The sequence below is a fragment of the Panthera tigris genome, chromosome A3 (genome assembly GCF_018350195.1).
Source record: "Panthera tigris isolate Pti1 chromosome A3, P.tigris_Pti1_mat1.1, whole genome shotgun sequence".
Taxonomy (NCBI): Eukaryota; Metazoa; Chordata; class Mammalia; order Carnivora; family Felidae; genus Panthera; species Panthera tigris.
The window spans coordinates 80582570-80604331 of NC_056662.1; the positions used below are offsets into that span (position 1 = coordinate 80582570).

Here is a 21762-nt window from a genome sequence, read left to right on the forward strand (position 1 = left end):
TTCGAGATACTGGTTTTGTTTCCTTTGGGTATCTACCCAGAAGTGGGATTTCTGGGTTATGTGGCAGTTTTATTTTTAATTTTTTAAGGAGCCTCCATATTGTTTTCCATAGTGGCTGCACCAGTTTACACTCACACCACCAGTGAACAAGCGTTCCCTTTTCTCCACATCTCTGCCAACTTTTGTAATCTCTTTTTTGATAAAAGACATCCTAACAGGTGTGGGGTATTATCTCATTGTGGTTTTGATTTGCATTTCCCTGATGATTAGTGATGTTGAGTACCTTTTCATGTACCTGTTGGCCATCTGTATGTCCTCTTTGGAAAAATGTCTTTTCAGGTCCTTTGCTCATTTTTTAATTGAATTGTTTGATTTTTTTGCTATTGAGTTGTAGAAGTTGTAATATATTTTGGATATTAACCCCTTATCAAATATATGATTTACAAATATTTTCTCCCGTTTGTAGATTGCCTTTTTGGTTTTTTTTTTACTATTTCTTTTGCTGTGCAGAAACTTTTTGGTTTGACACAGTGTCACTTATTTTAGCTTTTGTGGCCTATGCTTTTATTGTCTTTTATCAAAAAACAACAACAAAAACAAATAAACAAACAAAGAAACCCACAAAAAATAAAAAACCCACACTGCCAAGACCAATGTCAAGGAGCTTTTTCTCAATGTTTTCTTCTAGGACTTTATGGCTATAGGTCTTACATTTAAGTCTTCAATTCATTTTTAGTTTTTGTGAGTCATGTAAGATAGGAGTCCAGGTTCATTATTTTGCATGTGGATATCCAATTTTCCTACACCACTTATTGAATTCATCCAAGGGATACAGGAATCAGGGATGCTGATTCATAGGGGCACATGTACCCCAATGTTTATAGCAGCACTTTCAATAATAGCCAAATTATGGAAAGAGCCTAAATGCCCATCAACTGATAAATAGATAAAAAGATGTGGTTTATATATACAATGGAATACTACTTGGCAATGAGAAAGAATGAAATCATGCCATTTGCAGCAAGGTGAATAGGACTGGAAGGCTGAGTGAAACAAGTCAGAGAAGAACAGATATCGTATGTTTTCACTCATATGTGGATCTTGAGAAACTTAATTGAAGACCATAGGGGAAGGGAAGGGGAAAAAATAGTTACAAACAGAAAGGAGAGAGGCAAACCATAAGAGACTCTTAAATACAGAGAACAAACTGAGGGTGGATGGAGGGGTAGGGGAGAGGGGAAAGTAGGTGATGGGCATTGAGGAGGGCACTTATTGGGATGAGCGCTGTGTGTTGTGTGTAAGCAATGAACCATGGGAGTCTACTCCAAAAACCAAGAGCACACTTTACACACTGTATGTTAGCCAATTTGACAATAAATTATATTAAAGAAAGAAAAAAAAAGGAAAGAAAAAACTAACTTGTCCCCATTGTGTATTCTTGGTGAAAGACTAGTTGACCATATATGCATGGGTTCATTTCTGGGCTCTTTATTCTGTTCCATTGGTCTGTGTGCCTGTTTTTATGCCAGTTATCACATATAAGATGGAATATAACATAAACATTAAAGAAATGACATACACTTATGTTTACTGATATGGAAAACTATGTCATATTGTTGAAAGAAAAAAATCAAGTTATAAACAAAAAGTATAGGGAATGAATACATTCACAGAGAGGTATTTTAAAGGATGTCCATTGTTTTTTTATTTTTATTCTCTTTATTTATTGTTTACTTTCTATTATAGTATTATTTATTCTTATAATTAAAATATTTTATTTCAATCTAAGGTCTTGCTGAATCATATTGCTTTTGCTTACAAAATATCCTCTCTTTTACATTCATATAATTCAAGCCCTGTTTCAGGTATTCATTATTTTTTACATGGCTATGTAATAACAATAGTTGCTCTGTCTCAACAATAATAACACATAATATCTGTATATTACTTACCAGTTTACAAAGTACTTTCAATACATTATCCCCACTAAGACTCAAAAACAACCTTATGAATAAAGAAATATGAAGAAAATCTACCTTTACTGAGGGGAATACTGGTAAAGGTGAGAAAGTAGAGATAGATAGTGGGGTCAAAAAATCTAAAAAGTGTTGTTATTTCTGACACTGTGATGTCTACATGTAGAGATATTGGCCAAATAAAACCTTCTCTCAATATACGAATATGTCTATTCAATTTGACAAAACAAAATACAGATGATAAATAATAACTTTTTGAATTAGAGATTTCTTCACGATCAATGAAAGCACAATTTAACTGAATGATGCAAAGTTAGAATTTAAACAACAAACTCATTCCAAAGACAAGTGACCTAATGTCATGAAGCCATTTTAATATCTAAAGCATCAAAGCTTAAACTACAGAAATGTCTTCATTGTGCAGAAGATTCAGGTAAAAGAGCCTTCCAGAATTTTTTTTGTTTCGTTTTCAAGAAGCTTTTACTTTATTGGTTTCCTTGACAACAATGAATTTTCTGTGGAGCAGAATATGCTAGGAAACCAGGAAAGGAACACCACCTCATCTGACCTCACTGTGACATTGTGGTAAAAGATCTTAGAAGAACCTGATACAGAGCACAAGGATCTGTAAGAAACTGGCCAATTTTACTGCTGTTAGCTAATAAATGGGAGGACTAAAGTGTATATGAATTTATAACTTCTTGGATGTGTTTTGCACTGTGGTTACTTTAAAAATATAAGTGAGAACATTCATAATTTGTTACTTTACACTAAAATCTAAGGGACAAACTTGAGCACATTCAAAATCTATGGTACATATTTTGCCCTATGTCCTGGCTTCTGTAGCTGTACTTTAGAGAATGGATTAAAAGGACACGCTTATTAGATAGAAAGGTGTCATCCCCTCACATCAAGGTACACGAGGAGAAAAGTTCAAGAATTATAAATTCTTAGAAAACATAAAAAATCCTTTGGGCCCCGGCAAAGAAAATGTCAACGAGTCAAAAGAGACTAGATGGCTATTGACCAGTTTCATGAAGGCAAAGCTGCAAGCCAAGAAGGAATAATGCTTTCTCACCATGTGTCTAAGGCACAAATGACACTAATCCTTTTTAATGGTCACAAAAGCTGACAACTTACTCAGCCTTAGAACTGAAGGCACAAAATCATCTCTGGGAATGACTCACCATAAACAGGTCACGAGCACCAATGTCAACAGCTAACAGAAATGCCTTTTCAAATCTCTGGTACCTATAATGAAGAAAAGAAATGTATATGTTAGTTATGAACAAAACCATAAAAGAAGAGAGCTGCTTGTTCAATGTATTTATGTGTTACTGTTTTTTGTTCTTCTGATGGGAAAAATATTTTCAAACAGTGGGGAATTTGCCTGCTGGGATTTTCTGTATGTGAAATGTTATTGCACTTAGAAGGGCCTTAGTCAAAGAGCCTGCAGAGGCCTTCAATGCAATTTGCAAGGATAAGCATAACCCAGAGAAGGTGCTGTTGAATGTAGGGAAATAATAGCTTAGGAAAAAGTCTCTCATAATTTTTAACTTTATCATGTTTTGTAAGAGAAAAGTATGGGAATATGTAGAATATAGCAAGATAACAGTAATTAACAAACCGAATAATTATACTTTTGTGTTTCACAGGTAAAAGTTGAGAAGCCATACGCTGTATTATTACAAAAGTCATATTTGTGAGTTTTGGAAAATATACACCTTAGGTTGTTCGAAAATGACAGTAGAAATGGTTTCTAAATATTTTAACGTATTTTCTAAGTAAGTTTTTTTAATGCTTATTTATTTTTGAGACAGAGACAGAGAGACAGAGGGAGAGAGGGAGGGAAGGAGGGAGGAAGCTGGGGAGGGGCATACAGAGGAGACAGAAGATCTGAAGTGGACTCCACACTGACAGCAGAGAGCCTGACTCAGAGCTCAAACCCACAAACCGTGAGATCATAACCTGAGCCAAACTTGGATGCTTTACTGATTGAGCCACCTAAGCGCCCCTTTTCTAAGTATTCTTAAGTATTTTCTAAATACTTCAAACATACTTTTCTACTCTTTTTACACAATATACACTTTTCCTAAAGTATAACTTTGATAATTATTTTTTTATAATGTTTATTCATTTTTGAGAGAGAGAGAGAGAGTGAGAGAGCACGAGTGGGGTAGGGGCAGAGAGAGATGGAGACACAGAATTCAAAGCAGGCTCCAGGCATTGAGCTGTCAGCACAGAGCCTGACACGAGGCTCGAACCCATGAACTGTGATATCATGACCTGAGTTGAAGCTGGGCGCTTAACCGAGTGAGCCACGCAGGTGCCCCTGATAATTCTTTTTAGTGAAAGTTTAATTTTAGCCCAAGATATATGAAAACTACAGTTTAATTTAATTACCTTCACAGGAAAGTTGAAGCTCCTGAAAGCAAAGCATGTTATGATCACATACTGTGCACAGAGTTTTAGAAGGAAAGGTCTTTTTTTTTGGTTTGAATGCTGAGATTTACATAGATATAATTGTGAGAATTTCTGACTCCAGAAACAAGCAGGTAAATAACCAGGTTGTACTCTGTTCTCTATTTTATATTGTGAAATATGACAGTATAAAATATAAAGATTTCAATGCAACACATCAGAAATATGGAATATTAACAGATTACATAAATTTTATCAGTAAAATAGCTAAAATAATTTAAGTCCTAACAAAAAATTAATGACTCTTATTGCCAATCTCCTCCTTCACCGTTCTTACTAACCTCTCCATTATTTGCCTGAATCCCTTTAACTATGGAAGATCAGAAAGCAGTTGTATTTCTTTTGTTCCAGGCAGTTTACTGATTCCTTGTGTATTCAGTGGAGGTGGGATGTAATGAGAAACAGAGGACTGTAGCAAGTTGTACAACTTGTTCATACATTCACTGCTATTTTACATTTGATCCCACTACACTGAAACTTTTCTGTCAATAGTAATCTTCCAGCTTCTAGTGATGAAACGTAAGATAAGTTCTCATCTTGTGTGCCCTTTTGGCCACATCTGACCCTACAAATTTCCCCTCCTTGAAACTCCCTTTTTCCTTGCATTTGGAGATGCCATTCTTTGTTTTCTCATTTCTGACATTTCATTTTCTTAGTCTCCTTTCCCAGTTTGTTCTATGCCTACTCCATAAAGTTGGTGTTCTATGGTCCTCTTATTTATACTTACTACTCTAGTTTCCCCAATAACCTTACCCACTTCATGCCATTGATAATTACATCAATAACTCACAAATCCCTAGGTTCCCTATCTTTCCTGAGCTCCAAACTTTTATTTCCAGGTACTTTAAATTTAAAGTGTCTAACATATCCATCGATACATCAATTTGGCAACCATATATATGATAAATTAAAATTGGAGAAAGTGAAATTAAGAGGGACAAGATAGGATGTTTTGTTCTTTCTAGGTGAGAGATAATGATGAGCACTATGATAAAATGAAGGATTGGCTTTGGAATTGGGCAGAATGGTCAACCAGAAATACCAAAGGGAACTCCCAACTAGACTGCCTATAAAATATACATTAAAGTACATCACAGAACTCTAAAAAAATAAGAAAATCTCTCTAAGAGTACCATAGTCTCAATCAAAATATAACCAACCAAATGAAATCCCTTCATTAAAACTAGAGTAAAGATCCCTGAGCAGAGAGCAAATACTGGGGGAGAGGGAGAGGCAGAACTACCCTAAGGGCCATCACACTCAAGAGACTGAGCTCTGAACAAGTGTCAAGGTAACGGTGCTAAGCCCAAGACTTCTGATTAAGCCAAGGGCTAAAATGTTCCCAGGATATTAGTGTCCCTAACTTTGGCATAAAGAATAAAAAAAAAAAAAATTCATGTCTTGCTTAAAGCTTTTTCTTTAAGTAGACTCTACACCCAATGTGGGGCTCAAAGACACAACCCTAAGACTGAGAGTCACATGCTCCAACAACTGAGACAGCCTAGCACCCCTAGATTAAAGCATTTTTTATAGAAACCCCCAGGCTTATCATAAATTAAAATAAAACAAGTATGAGCTTGTGATCAAAAATCACCAAATGCACAAGAAAACAAGCTAGTATGATGGAAAATAATTTCACAGATTATTTTTTCTTATGGTATGCTATAGTTCATACATGCTTCCTTTACTATTTTTCATTCTTTTTTCTTTGCTCTCCTTTGGGTAATTTCAAAAGACTTGTCTTCTACCTCAAAGATTCTTTCACTGGCTCAATTCCATCTGCTGTTGATGCTCTCTACTTCATGTTTCATTTTATCCATTGTATTCTTCACCTCCAGAAACTGTTTTTTTTTAATGATTTTTGTCTCTGTAAAGTTCTCATTTTGTTCATTGTTTTCCTTATCTTAATGTCTTTGTTTTCTTGTAGCTCGTTGAGTTTCCTTAAAATGTTTAATTATTCGGTATACCACAGATCTTCATTTCTTTGGGGATATTTATTACAAAAATATCGTGTTTCTCTGGTGGTGTCATGTTTCCTTGATATTTCATGCTTCTTCAAGTCTTATGTTGCTGTTCTCTCATTTAAAGAGTAGTCACCTAATTCAGTCTTACCAACTAGTTTCAGGAATATTAGCCCTGTAGGGATTCTGAGCTGTTCTCAGACTTTTTCTATGGATAAACCTGCTCCACACTTCTTATTCTCTCTTGGGGAGGAATTCTTAAGATATATGCCTTCTCTCTATTCTGCAACCTTAGGCCAGATGCTGAGAACCTGCTATTTGCTTTCCTAGGGCACTCCTTATGCCCAAGTTTGTGTGCTTTCTCTTAGTCCTAGAGTCAGGCTATCTGTGTGTGATTAGTAGCCATTTCCAAAGTCTCCTCTTGCCACCCTGGACTCATGCATAGGATGCTGGCCATGGAGTGTGGGGGCACACATGGAGCATTTGGGGTACCTGTTGCCAGTTGTGCGGATCCATAGGCAAGGTGTCCTCATCAGTTCGTGGGTAGGCTTCTTGATAATAGTCTGTCAGTCAGTCTGGTCGGTCAGTCAGTTAGTAGCATCTGTATCCCTTTGATGCCCTCTAAGAGCAGTGACTGCTGTTTTTCCAGCTGTTCTCCACCCCCTAGATATGCAGCACACTTGAGTATTCTGGATGGGATGAGAAAGAAGTAAGTCTCTGGCAGCATCCTGCACAGCTTGGGAAGCCAGGCACTTACTCAACATGCTCTCACTTTTAGCCATGGGAGAAATCATGGGCCGAGGTCTCTCTTGGCACTGAGCTGTGCCACCCTGGGAAAGGGATGACACAAGTAAAGTGAAACTGCTCCTCTTACCCTATTCAATGGATCCAATCTCAGATTTTCCCCCCTTTTTGCTCCAGAGGTGTGCTGGAACATCTCTGCTGGACTCCCAGACTTCCACAAAGGCACTCTTATTCATGGGTGATTGTCTAAATTGGTGTGCTGAGGAGTAAATGGTAAAAACTTATTCTGCCATGTTGATGGTTGTATAATTTCACCTTTTATATTCAGGGCTGTGATCCACTTCAAGTATGTTTGTGTTGGCAAAAGGTAGAGGACAGGACTCATTTTTCCCCCTATATGGATCACCAGTTTATGTCGTATCATATTTGGAAAAGACCATCTAGACTACATTGAATTACTTTATCAATTTAGTAAAAAACAGTTGTAGTAAGTTTTGAAATCAGGAAGTGTGTGTTCCCTACCGTTGTTCTTTTTTAACATTGTTTGGGCTGTTTGGGCCCCTTTGCAATTTCATATAAGTTTGTGAACTGGCTTTTTCTATTTCTGAAAAAAAAAAAAGGCACTGGAATTTTGAATCTTTGGACTACTTTGGGTAAGTGCTGCCATCTTAACAAGAGGAAGTCTTCCAATCCACATATATGGGATGTCCACATTTATTTAAGTCTTCTTTAATTTCTTTTAGCAATATTTTTATGCTTTCAGTTTATAAAACTTTGCCAGTGGTAGAATTATAATATAATATAATATAATATAATATAATATAATATAATATAATATAATATCTTTTCAATGTATGCATATATATACACACACACACACTGAAGTATTATTAACATACAGTGTTATATTAGTTTCAAGTTTACAATATGATGATTCCACAATTTCATACATTACTCAATGCTCATCATGAAAAGTATATTCTTAATCCCCTTAATCTATTTCACCCATCTCCACAACCCTCTGGCAACCACCAGTGTTTTCTCTGTACTTTTTGTCTCTTTTTTCTTTGTTAATTTGTCTTGTTTCTTAAATTCCACGAGTGAAATCATATTTCACTGACTTATTTCACTTAGCATTATACTCTCTAAGTATATCTATGTTGTCACAAATGGCATGATCACATTCTTTTTTTTATGGCTGAGCAATATTCTATGATATAAATAACATATATATCACATCTCCTTTATCCATTCATCTATTGATGGACACTTGGTTTGCTTCCATATCTTCATCATTGTAGATAATATTGCAATAAACATAGGGGTGCATACATCTTTGTGAATTAATGTTTTCATTTTCTTTGGATAAATACCCAGTGGTGTTTACCACCCAGTGGTGGCATTACTGAATCATATTGTAATTCTATTTTAAAATTCTTGAGGAACCTCCATACTGTTATCCATCGTGGATGCACCACACAGCACACAGGGTTCTTTTTCTTCCACATCCTCACCAGCATTTATTACTCCTTGTCTTTTTAATTCTAACCATTCTGACAGGTTTAAGGCAATAATACCTCACTATAGTCTTGATTTGCAATTGTGATAATTAGTGGTGTTGAGTATCTTTTCATATGTCTGTTAGCCATCTGTATGCCCTCTTTGGAAAAGCATCTATTCAATTCTTCTGCTCATTTTAATCAGATTATTTGGGGGATTTTTGGTGTTGAGTTGTGTAAGTTCCTCACAAATTTTGGACATTAACCCCTTATCAGATATACCATTTGCGAATATTGTCTCTCATTCATTAGGTGGTCCTTTTGTTCTGTTGATGTTTTCCTTCACTGTGCAAAACCTTTTTTATTTTGGTGTAGTCCCAATAGTTTAATTTTGCTTTTGTTTCCTTTGCCTGAGGAGACATATGTACAAAAATGTTTTATGGTTTCAGGTTTAACATTTAGGTCTTTAATCCACTTTGAGTTTATTTTTGTGCATGGTGTTAAGAAAGTGGTCCAGTTTTCCCAGCACCATTTGCTGAAGGAACAGTCTTTTCCCCATTGTATATTCTTGTCTCCTCTGTTGTAGATTAACTGATCATATAATCATGAGTTTATTTCTGGGATGTCTATTCTTTTCCATGGATCTATGTGCCCATTTTTGTGCCAATATCATATTCTTTTGTTACTAAAGCTTTGTAGTATATCTTGAAATCTGGATTGTGATACCTCCACCTTTGTTCTTCTTTCTCAAAATTGTTTTGGCTATTCAGGTTCTTTTGTGGTTCCATACAAATTTAAGGATTATTTGCTCTACTTCTGTGAACAATGCCACTGGAATTTTGATACAGACTGCACTGAATGTGTACACTGGTTTTGGTACTATGGACATTTTAACAATATTGGTTCTTCTACTCCATGTGCATAAAATATCTTCCCATTTGTTTGGGCCATCTTCAGTTTCTTTCATCTGTGTTTTATAGTTTTCAGAGTACATGGCTTTCATCTCCTTGGTTAAGTTTATTCCTAGGTATTTATTCTTTATGGTGCAAATGTAAATGGGATTGTTTTCTTAATTTCCCTTTCTGCTACTTCATTATTAGTGTATAGAAATGCAACATATTTCTGTCTGTTAATTTTGTGCCCTGTGACTTTACTGAATTCATTTATCAGTTCTAGTGGTTATTTGGTGGTCTTTAGGGTTTTCTATATATAGTGGCATGTCATCTGCAAATAGTCAAAGTTTTACTTCTTCCTTACCCATTGTATTTCATTTTATACTTTTTATTTCATTTTCTTATCTGATTGCTACAGCTAGGACTTCCAGTACAATGTTGAATGAAAGTGGTGAAAGTGGACATCCTTGTCTGGTTCCTGATGTTAGAGAAACATAAATGAAAAACCCACAGCTAACATTATACTCAATGGTATTAAAAAAAAGTTGTTCTTCTAAGATCAAGTGTAGGATTTTTGGTTTATAGTTTTTTCCTTTGTACATTTTAAATGTCATCCCACCACTTTCTGACCTCCATGGTTTCTAATGAGAAATAAGCTGTTAATCTTACTACGGATCCTGCTTATAAGTTGCTTTCTGCTTTCCACCTTCAAGATTCTCTTCTTGGTTTTTGAATTTTGATTGTAATGTGTTTAATGTGGATCTTGTTGAGTTGATTATACTTGAATTTCATCTTGTTTCTTGGATATGTAGATTCATGCCATTCGTCAAAATTTTCTTCTAAGACTCCCATAATGCATATGCTTAATGGCATCCCACAGGTCCCTCAAGTTGTTTTTATTTTCTTCATTCTGTTTTTATATCTGCTCCTCTAGCTTGATAATTTAAATTGTCCTATTTTAACATTCAATGATTCTTTCTTCTGCCTGCTCAAATCTGTTGAATCAATCTAGTGAATTTCTCATTTCAACTATTATACTCTATAGCTCAAGATATTCTATTGGATTCCTTGTTACAATTTCGATCTCTTTATTATATTCTCTATCTGGTAAGGCATTATCCTTCTTGTTTCTTTTTGTTCATTGTCCATGGTTTCCTTTAGCTTTTTGAGCTTATTTAAGATAGTAAATATAAATAAAGTCTTTGTCTAGTCATCCCAGTGCCTAGGTTTCCCCTGGGATGCTGCCAACTTTTTTTCCTTGTGAATGGGCCATAGTTCCCTGCTTCTTTGTATGCCTTTGAAAACTTTTTTTTTTTTTTTGAAATTAGACATTTTGAGTATCATGATGTGATAACTCTGGAAATCAGATTCTTTCCCTCTCTAGGTTTTACTGTACTGTTGGGGGCACTACTCCATTTGTTTACTGACATTCCCAAACTATTTTTGCAAGGCCTATATTCCTTCTCATGTGTGATCACTGACATCTCTGTTTCATTATCTCAGCAGCCAGATATTTTTTAAAATCCTGACAGATGACCTGATAGATTTTTTTTCAAATTGTGAAGCAACAAACAACTCTCCCAGTCTTTGTAGATTGGCTCAGAGTTAGGATACTCCTTTATTGCTTAGCCAAATTACCTACATATAATTCCGTCTTAGCCTTACCTTCTTTCTTATGCAGGGCCGAAGGTCTTCCTGAGTTTATAACTGGGGTTCTCTCAGGTCTTTCTGAGCATGCATCCAGCTTTGGGCATTTGTGTTGCACCTGTGATGCACTAGTATATGTAGTAGCCCTTCAAGGAACTTATTCTAAAATATCTTCTGCTTAGCCTTCTCTTTCCCAGGTCTGCTGGTCAATCTGCTGCTCTTCCCAGTCTCCCTCTCTTGCCTGAGTCAGCTATGCATATTATATGTCTTTAAATGCTTTTGACATATGCAAATGCTTTTGCCAGAGATGCTGTCATAGCCTGACAGAGGTAAATGAAACCAAGCTTCTGCACTGGTCCCTCTGGAAACCACACACTGGTCAAAATGCAAAATGCATAACCACAGTTTTTGAGAACAAGGTCCATCATGGCCCTCTGCACCAGCTAGGTAATACTAGGAATGCCAACCACTGTCCTCAAGGCCACTGTCATAGAGGGGTATGGGGGATGGTAGATAGGTAAACAAAAATGCAGTAATTCTTTCTTACCTATATTTAGCATTCTGTCTTTATTAGGCACTATTGTTTTAAGTTTTAAAAATTAGATTATAAAGTTAAAGTTAATTCTGTCAGTTTTGTTGCTTAATGATTGCTTCAGTGGAAGGACTGATTCTTGGAGCTCCCTACTCTGTTTTCATGTCATCTCTCCCACTTCTATTTATAAACCTCAATGTGGCACTCATGAGAATCTCTCTCTCAGATCTCCTACTGCAGGGAGTACAACTGACTGACAGCCCCAGCTGCTGCATTTTGAAATCTATCATTGTGTTTTCCTGTTAAGGCTACACTTTCCATAAGCTGCTCCTGGGCAGTGGCTGAGGGCAGTTGAGATAGTAAGGCAGTCCTGTTCCTGGGTGACACGGAATTCTTCAAATGGGCAACACTGGCTTGATGACTTCTGATAGCCTTAGAACTTTCCTTAGAATTGCTCAGAAGTATGCTTTGGTGGGTGGTGGAGGCTGTGGATGGGCAATACTTATTAAGCAGACAGTGGAACAGACTGATTACTACTAAGTTGTATTTACATCATGAGGAAGCATAATGAGAGACTGAATGCTCTTTTCTTTCCTTCTTTTTTTTTTTTTTTTCCCCTGAGTGCTCTTTTCAGTTAATAGCCACTTTGGTAGTTTACAGAAGTCCTTATCCTCTGCATTTGAAAAGCAGATACAGTTGACATGGGGGAGACCTAATCGTTAGAGTCAAAGAGTTCTAGAGACATTTGGATGTACTACCAAGGCAAGTTTACTTTACTAGTCAATGCCCTGTTAAGAACACCTGGGATCCTGATATCTGGGATGGGTACATCTTCCACCACTTCCAATTGTGCTAGAAGATTCTGTAGAGACCCCTCCTCTCAAACCAACAAATATTCCCTCCCCTTAGGAAGTGCCTGTGCCGCTGCCTGGCTGCCAGGCTGATAACTGGGGTTAAATCTCAGCACAATACAGCTAGGAACATGCTAGATCTGATAAACTATGAGACCATACACTTAAATAATTACAAGATTTAGCTAGCATGTGCCAGTAAGAAAAGGGGAGTTGGAATGGAAGACAGGATAAATAAGAATTCATTACTGTGGGGAACACTCCTTCAGGATACAGAATTTAACATCCTATCAAGGGCTCCATGGGGTGGGATAAACTGCCGCTGGAATGGCTCTTAAAAGCCTGAAAAAAAAAAAAACAAAAACAATGGCCAAACTCAATGAAGTGGAAATGCCTGGCAATGCCAAGTAGTGCAAAAAGAAATAAAGTGGATGGTGGATGAGAGAGAGGATGAATACTATTTGCAGCCATGAGATGAAACTCAGTGACAATGGATACAGTTTATCTTACTAACTTCCCTTTTTGTCTCCAGTTTCCATGGAATAGCTGTTCTCTGAACCTATGTGGAAAAGTAGATCTGTACAGTGGCATTCATGAGAAGGCACATCTGAGATCTCTGACTTCAGGGTACAAAATAGACCAACAGCTTCAGATACTGTGGTCTGAAATTTATCACTGCATCTACACTGAGGCTACATTCCCCAGAAGCTATACCTAGCCAATGAATGATGAAGCAGGGATTCTCAGGCAGGTCCATTCCTGGGAGACACGGACCTGTCCTGTCATTGTCCTTTGTCAGCTTTGTGGAGTCTCACTCTATGCATGTACAGCTTAGGGTTCACCTAAGTTGACTCTTACGCAGATTTCTGGAGCTCTTTCTCTACACAGCACCTGCCTCTCTAGTACACAAACCCACAAATTCCAATTGTCTCATCTTCCCTGAACTCTGACCAATTCAACAAACTGCCTGCCATATTCTGCTTGGGTTCCCCCTCCTTGCTCTCTGATGTAGAAAGTAGCCCTGTTGGAAAACCAGGAGATCATAAGATTGACCTTATTTATTTTTCACTCTCAGGGACCAGAGTCCTGCACTGTCAATCACTTCACCTCTAAAAACAAATTTTAATGTCCAGTTTAATAGCTGTCTCTGGTGACAGGTCAATCTATTACCAGTTATCATCACAGCTGACAGCAGAAGGTCTCAGAAATAGTATCTTCAGTAAATATTATAACCCCATCAACAACACCCATGGTAACAACAATAGATCTTATTTATTTATTGAGATCTTCTCTGTACTAGTTACTATTTTAAGTACTTTCTATGTATTAACTCATGTAATCTTCACAACAACCCTATCAATTTGGTACTATTCTTATCTTTTATTTAACAAGGAGAAAACTCAAGCACAAAGAGGTTAAGTAAAAGTTGTCGTATAAAATACAGAACATCTGGGGCACCTGGCTAGCTCAGTCGGTAGAGTATGCAGACTCTTTTTTTTTTAAGTTATATATATATACATATATATATATATATATATATATATATATATATATATATGGAGAGAGAGAGGGGGGAGGGATGAGATGAGAAAGAGAGGTGCCGAGAGAGAGAGAGAGAGAGAGAGAGAGAGAGAGAGAGAGAGAGGATGAGATGAGAAAGAGAGGTGCCAAGAGAGGGAGAGAAAGAATCCCAAGCAGCCTCCACACTGCCAGTGCAGAGCCCGATGTGGGGCTCAAACTCACAATTGTTGAGATTGTGACCTGAGCCGAAATCAAGAGCTGGAAGCTTAGCTGACTGAGCCACTCAGGCGCCCCTAGAGTATGCAGACTCTTAATATCAGGGTGGTCAGTTCAAACCCCACGTTGGGCTTGAAACGTACTTAAAAAAAAAAGAAGGCAAAGGAAAAAAAAAAGGACAGAAAACCCAGTTAAATTTGAATTTTAGATAATGAATAGTTCTTTAGTGTTAAGTATATCCCATATGATATCTGGGACATGCTTACACTAGATAATTCTTTATTACCTGAAATTCACATTTAACTGGGTGTTCTTTATTTTTATTTGCTAAATAAATCTGGCAACTTTAAACTTGCTCAAGGTCTTACAGCTACTTGTATAGTAATCTGGCTCCAAAACTTCCACCCTCTAATATAGTGCTGCTCTAATACACTAGGAAAGAATGAACTATGTGCTATAGGCTTATAGGTCCTTCTTCTTTAGAGAAGGTCTCTCAGTTCAGATAAGAAATGCCATGTTGCATTCATTAAAGAGGAATGACCAAACGACTTCCACCTTTGGCTCTATAAAGAGATGAGCCAGCTCCCTTTTTTGGTTTACAGCATATTAGGGACCCAAAATTCCATCATTTTGAACACTACAAGCTTTAAAACTAGTATCATTCAAAAGTTATCATCAGCTATATTGTCCCCTATAAGTACATTTGCTTTTATAGGGTGCTTACGAAATACCTCCAATGCCCAAGTTCCTGTGTTAACTCAAAGCGTTAGAAAACCTAATGACATTAATTCTTGACCTTAAGCAACTCACACTCTAGTAGGAGAAATAGACATAAACAATGATAGTAGCTTTCACATCTATTAAGTACTTATTTAATACATGCTAGTCATTTCATATTTATTATTTATAATTCTGACAAAGATGTTTAAGGTTAGTAAACTCCTCATTTGTAAAATGGAAATAAGAGTTTGTGCATTACTGTGTAAATTATTAAGCAGGGATTCACACTTAGTTCTGTTTGACTCTAGTGCTTGGGCTTTTCAAAAGCAATCGAGTGTGACCTCCACAACTATCTAAAACCTCAGTCTCTAAATGCTAGAGCTTAGCAATTAAGACTTAAGGGAGCATTCCTACCTAGTGTACCCTCCTCCATACTTTGCAGAGGGCTGTTCATAACTGCTGTTGAGATTATCGAGACGGTGTGTAGCAAATAGTCAAATTGTTTGTGTTATCATATTTGTTAAAGATATTATATCTGAGACGTTCTTCTGTCAGCTATGATGAATAAGCTGATTCTATCGCCATAAACATAATGGCGGAAGTCATTCATTGCTTTCATATGGCTATTGATGATAGTAGTGTGTTGCAGTATGACTACTGACATTATGAAATGTAAAAAAACAAAATACTATATTGAAGAATGTTCCTGTGATAACAAATCAATTTAAAATAAAACACAAACCATATCAATGACAGCAAATATATTTTAAAAATAATATATGTGAAAGATAGGGCCTGATAAAGGAGAATAACAGTACTGCTTAACTAAAGATACTCCTCTAGAGAGAACTGTTCAGTCAGGATTTGAGAACAAAAATGTCAACAAATTCTGGTACTAAGAACATCAAGACTTTACATAATAGCTGAGTTTATGAAATACCAGTTAAATAGCGGCCCTGTAAAATATGCCGAGAGGGAGATGTACTGAGGAGCTCCTGGATAGCTCTGTTGTTTAAGTGTCTGACTCTTGATTTTAGCTCAGGCCATGATCTTACAGTTTGGTAGTTTGAGCCCTGCACTAGGCTCAATGCTGACAGTGTGGAGCCTGCTTGGGATTCTCTCTTTTCTCTCTCTCTCTCTCTCTCTCTCTCTCTCTCTCTCTTTCTCTCCCTCCCTCCCTCCCTCTCTCTCTGCCCCATGCCACCCCCCACTCGTGTGCTCTCTCTCTCTCAAAATAAATAAATAAACTTTAAAAAGTATTGAGAGATGTTTCTGAGTCACTTCGTGGAAAGTTCAAATCAATTTGCCTCCAGTCTCCTGCTGCATAATTAGCTGTATGCCTGTATGTTGAGTATAGGAGTAAAAATATGTGATTAATAAATCTATTAAAAATTTGCATGCATTGGTTGGTTGTGCATGTTAAATTTTATCTGTGAAGTATGGACAGAAGTAACAATCTAGCTCAAAGTTCCTGATTTATTCTAGAACCATGAACTTGTCAGAAGTCTCTCATGCTTTACTAAAATCATAACTGATAGTTTTTGTGTAGGGTACAAATTTAAAGGTAAATAACTTCTATCTCAGTTTAATTGTATTTACCACTTTTAAGTATTAAGTACTAAAATTTTCCTATAATAATTTAGTTCTCCTGAAAGACACCTAAAATTTCCCTCTATCTTGTTTCATGTCAAATAAGCTATGAGTGTTTTCTAGTCCTGCCTCTCTATAATTTTCAAAGATAAACTATTTCTAACTTACTGTTACAGTACAAAATAAGCTATGCAACAAATGAAATTATTACTAGTATTTTTAATTAATCAATACTGAATGGTAGTTAGAAGCCTCTGGAAAGAAAACTCTAAGTTGGTTTCTTTCCTTTTATCTTCTATATAAAAGGTACATAAACCTACATTAAATGACACATTTGAAGTCATTTGGGTTAGGAATAAACAGTCTTATTTTCATCCTTTGAAGGAAAAAAGTACATTTGGCAAGACGGAGGCTCATAAAAACTGTGACCAACTAGACCAACCATGTGCCCTGTGGTTGCTCTCTCACAGTGGCACTCCCCTCTTCATAACAATAGGAGGGCCATTTGAATTGTAGGGTTTCCCAGATCACACTCAGAGGACAGGTCACTCTTTCCCAAAAGGCCAAAATGGGAAAATTTGTGGAACAGAGGATTCCCTCCCCATAACACTGTGTGCTTCTCTTACACACACACTATTTCTCTAACAGCTGTCCCTGAGCCATCTCCCTGTCAGTCCCTCGTTGGTGCGGGTGAAGGCTTATGGTGTGAGTAGCTCAGTGCTACAGTTTAGCTGCTGTGAGATCTAATCCTCTCTCTCTCTGCAGAGCATAGTGTATAGGGCATGTCAAAGAGCAGGGATTGTGGTGCAATGGGTACAATTCCACCTGCCTTTTGTTCCGTTTCGGCCCTAAATTGGACTCTTGCTTTTTGTACAGATTTACCTAAGTCTTTGGAAGTCTCCTGGCAATTCACAGGCATTTGGGGGGCACAGTAAGGCAAGTTATAACCACCTATGATGCTCTCTTTACTTACACAAATGCACGTGGCCAATATATACACTTTTTTAGAGTTTTTCTACCCCACCTGCTCTTTAGCCTGCAACTTGGTTAAGTAATAAAATACATTTTGAAAACATGAAAAATGCTAAATATCTTTACTTAGTTTAAAAAGATTTGGAAAATTAGTAAAGTACTTCTTTTTTTCAAAATCATGGTTATATTTGCATTCATTTAACATTTCAGTCTTGCTCCTATTTCCCCAAAGTTTTTTAAAATAAGCAATTATAGTTTTTATTTGTGGAAAAATTTGCAGATGTAAAAGTGTTTGCTAGTAATTGTTTTATTGGGTACAACACTCCCAAGAGTTAGAAGAGGCAGGTGATTTGGTTTCCATTTTACAGATAAAAAGCTTATCAAAAATCTCTTTAGTCTTTGGTTAAACTGGCATTAAAAAAAATCACATCCCTTGATTCCAGTTCTCTTTTAACTCTACCACAATTAGCTTAGATGTAAATAAAGGAAGGCAAATTCTCCACTTTGCTGGTTAGAACTCATTACATTCATCCCCCAAACTTCTGTACGGTCTGCCTCAGTCTCTACTTCTCTTTAGTCTTGCCAATACATTGTAGCCCCCTAAAAAAGCCCTTGTTGCTAGGATGTACTTAGCTTTAATACATTTCATTTTCCTCCTTCCTCTCTTACTTACCCCCTTTCTTCATGATTCCTATTATCTCTTTCTATCCCTATCTCTTCCTTCCTTCCACTATATTCTCTCTATATTTCCTCTCCCTTCCTTCCCCTTTCCATTTTCTTTTCCTTTCCCCTCATTTCTCTCCTTTCTCACTTTTTATATTCATATCTTAATATCATACCCCCAATGTTTGAATCTTAGCATAATCCAACCACGTCATTCTGGCTCCTGCATCTACATTTAAACAGCCACGATGTCCTCAGTCTTACAAGATTTCCCTCATGCTTACAAAATACAAACTTGCATTTCCAAAGAATATCGATTAACATTAAAAAATATATATTTTCAAAAAGTCCAATAGAAAATAGACAAAGGACATGAAGAGATACTTCACCAGAGTATATACAGATGGAAAATTAATACACGAAAAGATCCTCCACATCATTAACCATCAGGAAAATGCAAATGAAAACAACAATGAAATATCACTGCACATCCATTATAACAGTTAAAACAAAAAACAGTGACAGTATTGGCAAGGATGAGAACCTAGATATTTCATATATTGTTGACAGGAACGCAAAATGATATGGCCATTCTGAAAACAGTATGGCAGCTTCCTATAGAACTAAACACACCCAACCCTGCATACGACTTTGCAAGCATACTCCTGGGCATTTATCACAAGGGAGTGGAAATTCACATCTACACAAAAATCTGTACATGAATGTTCATGGAAGCTTTACTTGTAATAGCCCCAACCTGGAAATAACGGAAATGCCCTTGATAGGTAAATTCATGATTTTTAAAATTATACTTAATGGAATAACATTTTGTAGGAGAGTTGAATTAGCATCTTTATATAGGATATATGTCAAAAAGTAGTAGCCATTAAAATATTTCTAAGAAATTTTTCTTTCCACAAACAATGCAAACCAAACCAAACCTGAGCTTTGCATTAGACTAAAAGCCAAACAATACAAGTCGGTGTCTTGCTGTTACTTACGTACTGGTTTTACTTTATGGTTAGAGTTTCAACTGTTAGAGGACATTAGTGAACATTTTTACATCTAACAAAAGCTAATCAAGAAAACTACTTAAAAAGAAAAAAGAAAACTACTTATACTCCCTTGCCCAAACCCTTACTTTGTTTTTATTTTCTAAATTCTTTCCATTTTTTCCCAACATGAAAAGTTCTGAAATTGCCACAGTATCTTATGCCACAGATTGTTTATTTTTGTTTTTATTCTTTTATTACAATTATGAATGTAATGCATAAATATTGTCTCGTTTTCAAAATTCAAATAATGCAGATAAAGCAAAAACCCCCTAGAACTGCTTCCGAATTCCAAGCCCAGGTATGAGCAGAAGTGAACACTTTTATTATTACAGACTGTGGCTTTTCATACTTCACTGTGACTTCCTAAACACATTAAGTATCAAAATAAATGATATAAAAACATACCGTTTTAATAGAGGTTTCCCTTAGACGTCTATCTCCAATGAGTAACCTCCCTCTCAAGGAAAACCTTTATGTTTCACTAACCTCTTTACTACTTAGCTGCTTCTCAATAGTCCGTGTTTATCTCTGAATACAGGCACTGGTGGAGAATTCTCAGCAAAGTGCTTCAGGCTAAAAACAGATGTTAATTAAAAATGCTGATAACCCATGGCACCTGTTGTTTCACACTTCTTTTGCTCCAGCCCCAGTCTGCCAAATCCCATCCTTTGTTTCAGTAATTCTCTGCAGCTTTTCTTCCATTCCAGCTGTAGGTCTTTCACTGTAGTGATCATTTAAACTTAATAGGAAAGTCATGTTTTATTGAACAAACCTATCAGGATGACTACACACACAGTCAGTTTAAGGAATGCAATATCACAGCTCTAAGAATGAACTACATTCTAATGATATGTGTCAATTGTCCGCATGTGATATCTCAACAATTTTAACTATGGGAACAGGAACTTAGTAAATCATTTAAGTGTATCTCTCTCTTCCATCTCTCCTGCTGGTCTCCATAGAGTGTTTTCATGGCAGGACTAAATGGAGGAAAGGAAGGGAATAGATCTAGCACTGAGAGAGACAAGGTCAAAATCCATAGTGACTTCAATCAAGTAGGCATGTAGTCAGCGAAGATCAAAGTTCTTGAAGAGTAACTATATTTAAGTCACTGAAAAGGAAATAAACTACACAAAAGTGGTAAGATGGAGAAGGACTAGAAAAGGAAATGTCACAAAGATGTGCATAGTGTGCAAATATATTGCATATATTGCCCAGAATATATTTGCATAAATTATATTTAATATAAAGCAATTAAGACTTATAATGTAATATTGTGGGCAAAATAGCTAGTGAGGTAATAAATGTATAAATTTGAATATCTGGAAACTGATCATTTACCACTGATGATAAATTATATTAAGCATGGGGTTGCAGATAGAGCTCTGAGCTATATTCTGCACTTTTGGCATAGTAGATGGCACACAGTAAATACATATTTGTTGAGTGAATAAATGGTTTTTTCAAAAACTAAAGAAAAATTAGGAGAAGATTCCACAGAAAGCGAAAATAAAGAAGTAGTTTGGGAGCGCCTAGGTGGCTCAATCAGTTAAGAATCAGACTCTTGATATCGGCTCAGGTCCCGATCTCACAGTTGTAAGATCGAGGTCCATATAGGGTTCCATACCAAGCATGGAGTCTGGTTGAGATTCTCTCTTTACTTCTCTCTCTGCTCCTCCCTGACTTGCATTCTCTCAAAATAATTAAAGAAACTTAAAAAAAAAGTGGTTTGAAACTAAACCACGTGAGTATAGTTCATACTACACCAAGCACATGTGTCACCATGTAGGGTAGAAAACTCCTCCTACTCAGTTGTATGTTGGGATCACATGACCTGTCCAAGCACCAGCCTAATCTTTCATTCTTTTGCAGATAGTGCAAGTGAGAGGAGTGGGAACAGAGAATAACAGTGAGGGCAACACTAACAAAGCTATACTTGTCAAAGAGAGAGGGGATGAGGCAGCAAAGCTCCAAGATTCACAGCATCTCTAGGGATGGAAAATTCACTTGAAAATTTGGAGGAGGGAGGTTTTATTTTTTTCTTTTTTAATGAGGTATTCTCACATGCATATACAGGTAAGGTCAACAGAATCCCATTTTTCTGTCAGCTGTGTGTGTGTGTGTAGGGAGAGGTAGTTGAAGGGAGAGAGAGGTAAGAAAGTCGAAAGGCCTGAAAATAGAAAGAAAAATAATATTCTAAAGAAAATGTGTTATTCTTATCTTGGTCATCAGTGCTATATTTATTAATACTGCAGTCCCGTGACTATGAGTAGGATACAGTACCATCAGGAAAGTGAACTAAGCTAATAACCCTGGTCTGCTTAGCTCTGCTTCTCTAATGTAGTCTAGGAGACAGGCTGAATGTGTGCAATCTCTGAGATGTTCGTATACATTTGAAAAATGAGCTGGCCCCTTCAGAGTTTAGTTTATTTACTTGATAT

General features: G+C 36.6%; 1 protein-coding gene across 12 annotated transcripts in view; it reads right to left on the bottom strand.

The window, feature by feature from the left end:
- Positions 1–21762, bottom strand: part of LOC102951328 (WD repeat containing planar cell polarity effector) — a 619322-nt gene that overhangs the window by 178122 nt on the left and 419438 nt on the right. For all 12 annotated transcript variants that reach the window (XR_006215760.1, XM_042981516.1, XM_042981515.1 and 9 more), the window contains one exon: positions 3164–3227. Coding sequence is in view for 11 of the 12 variants with exons in the window: in XM_042981516.1 (XP_042837450.1) it covers positions 3164–3227 (64 nt within the window). In the remaining variant the exon portion in view is untranslated. The remainder of the gene's footprint in view (positions 1–3163; positions 3228–21762) is intronic.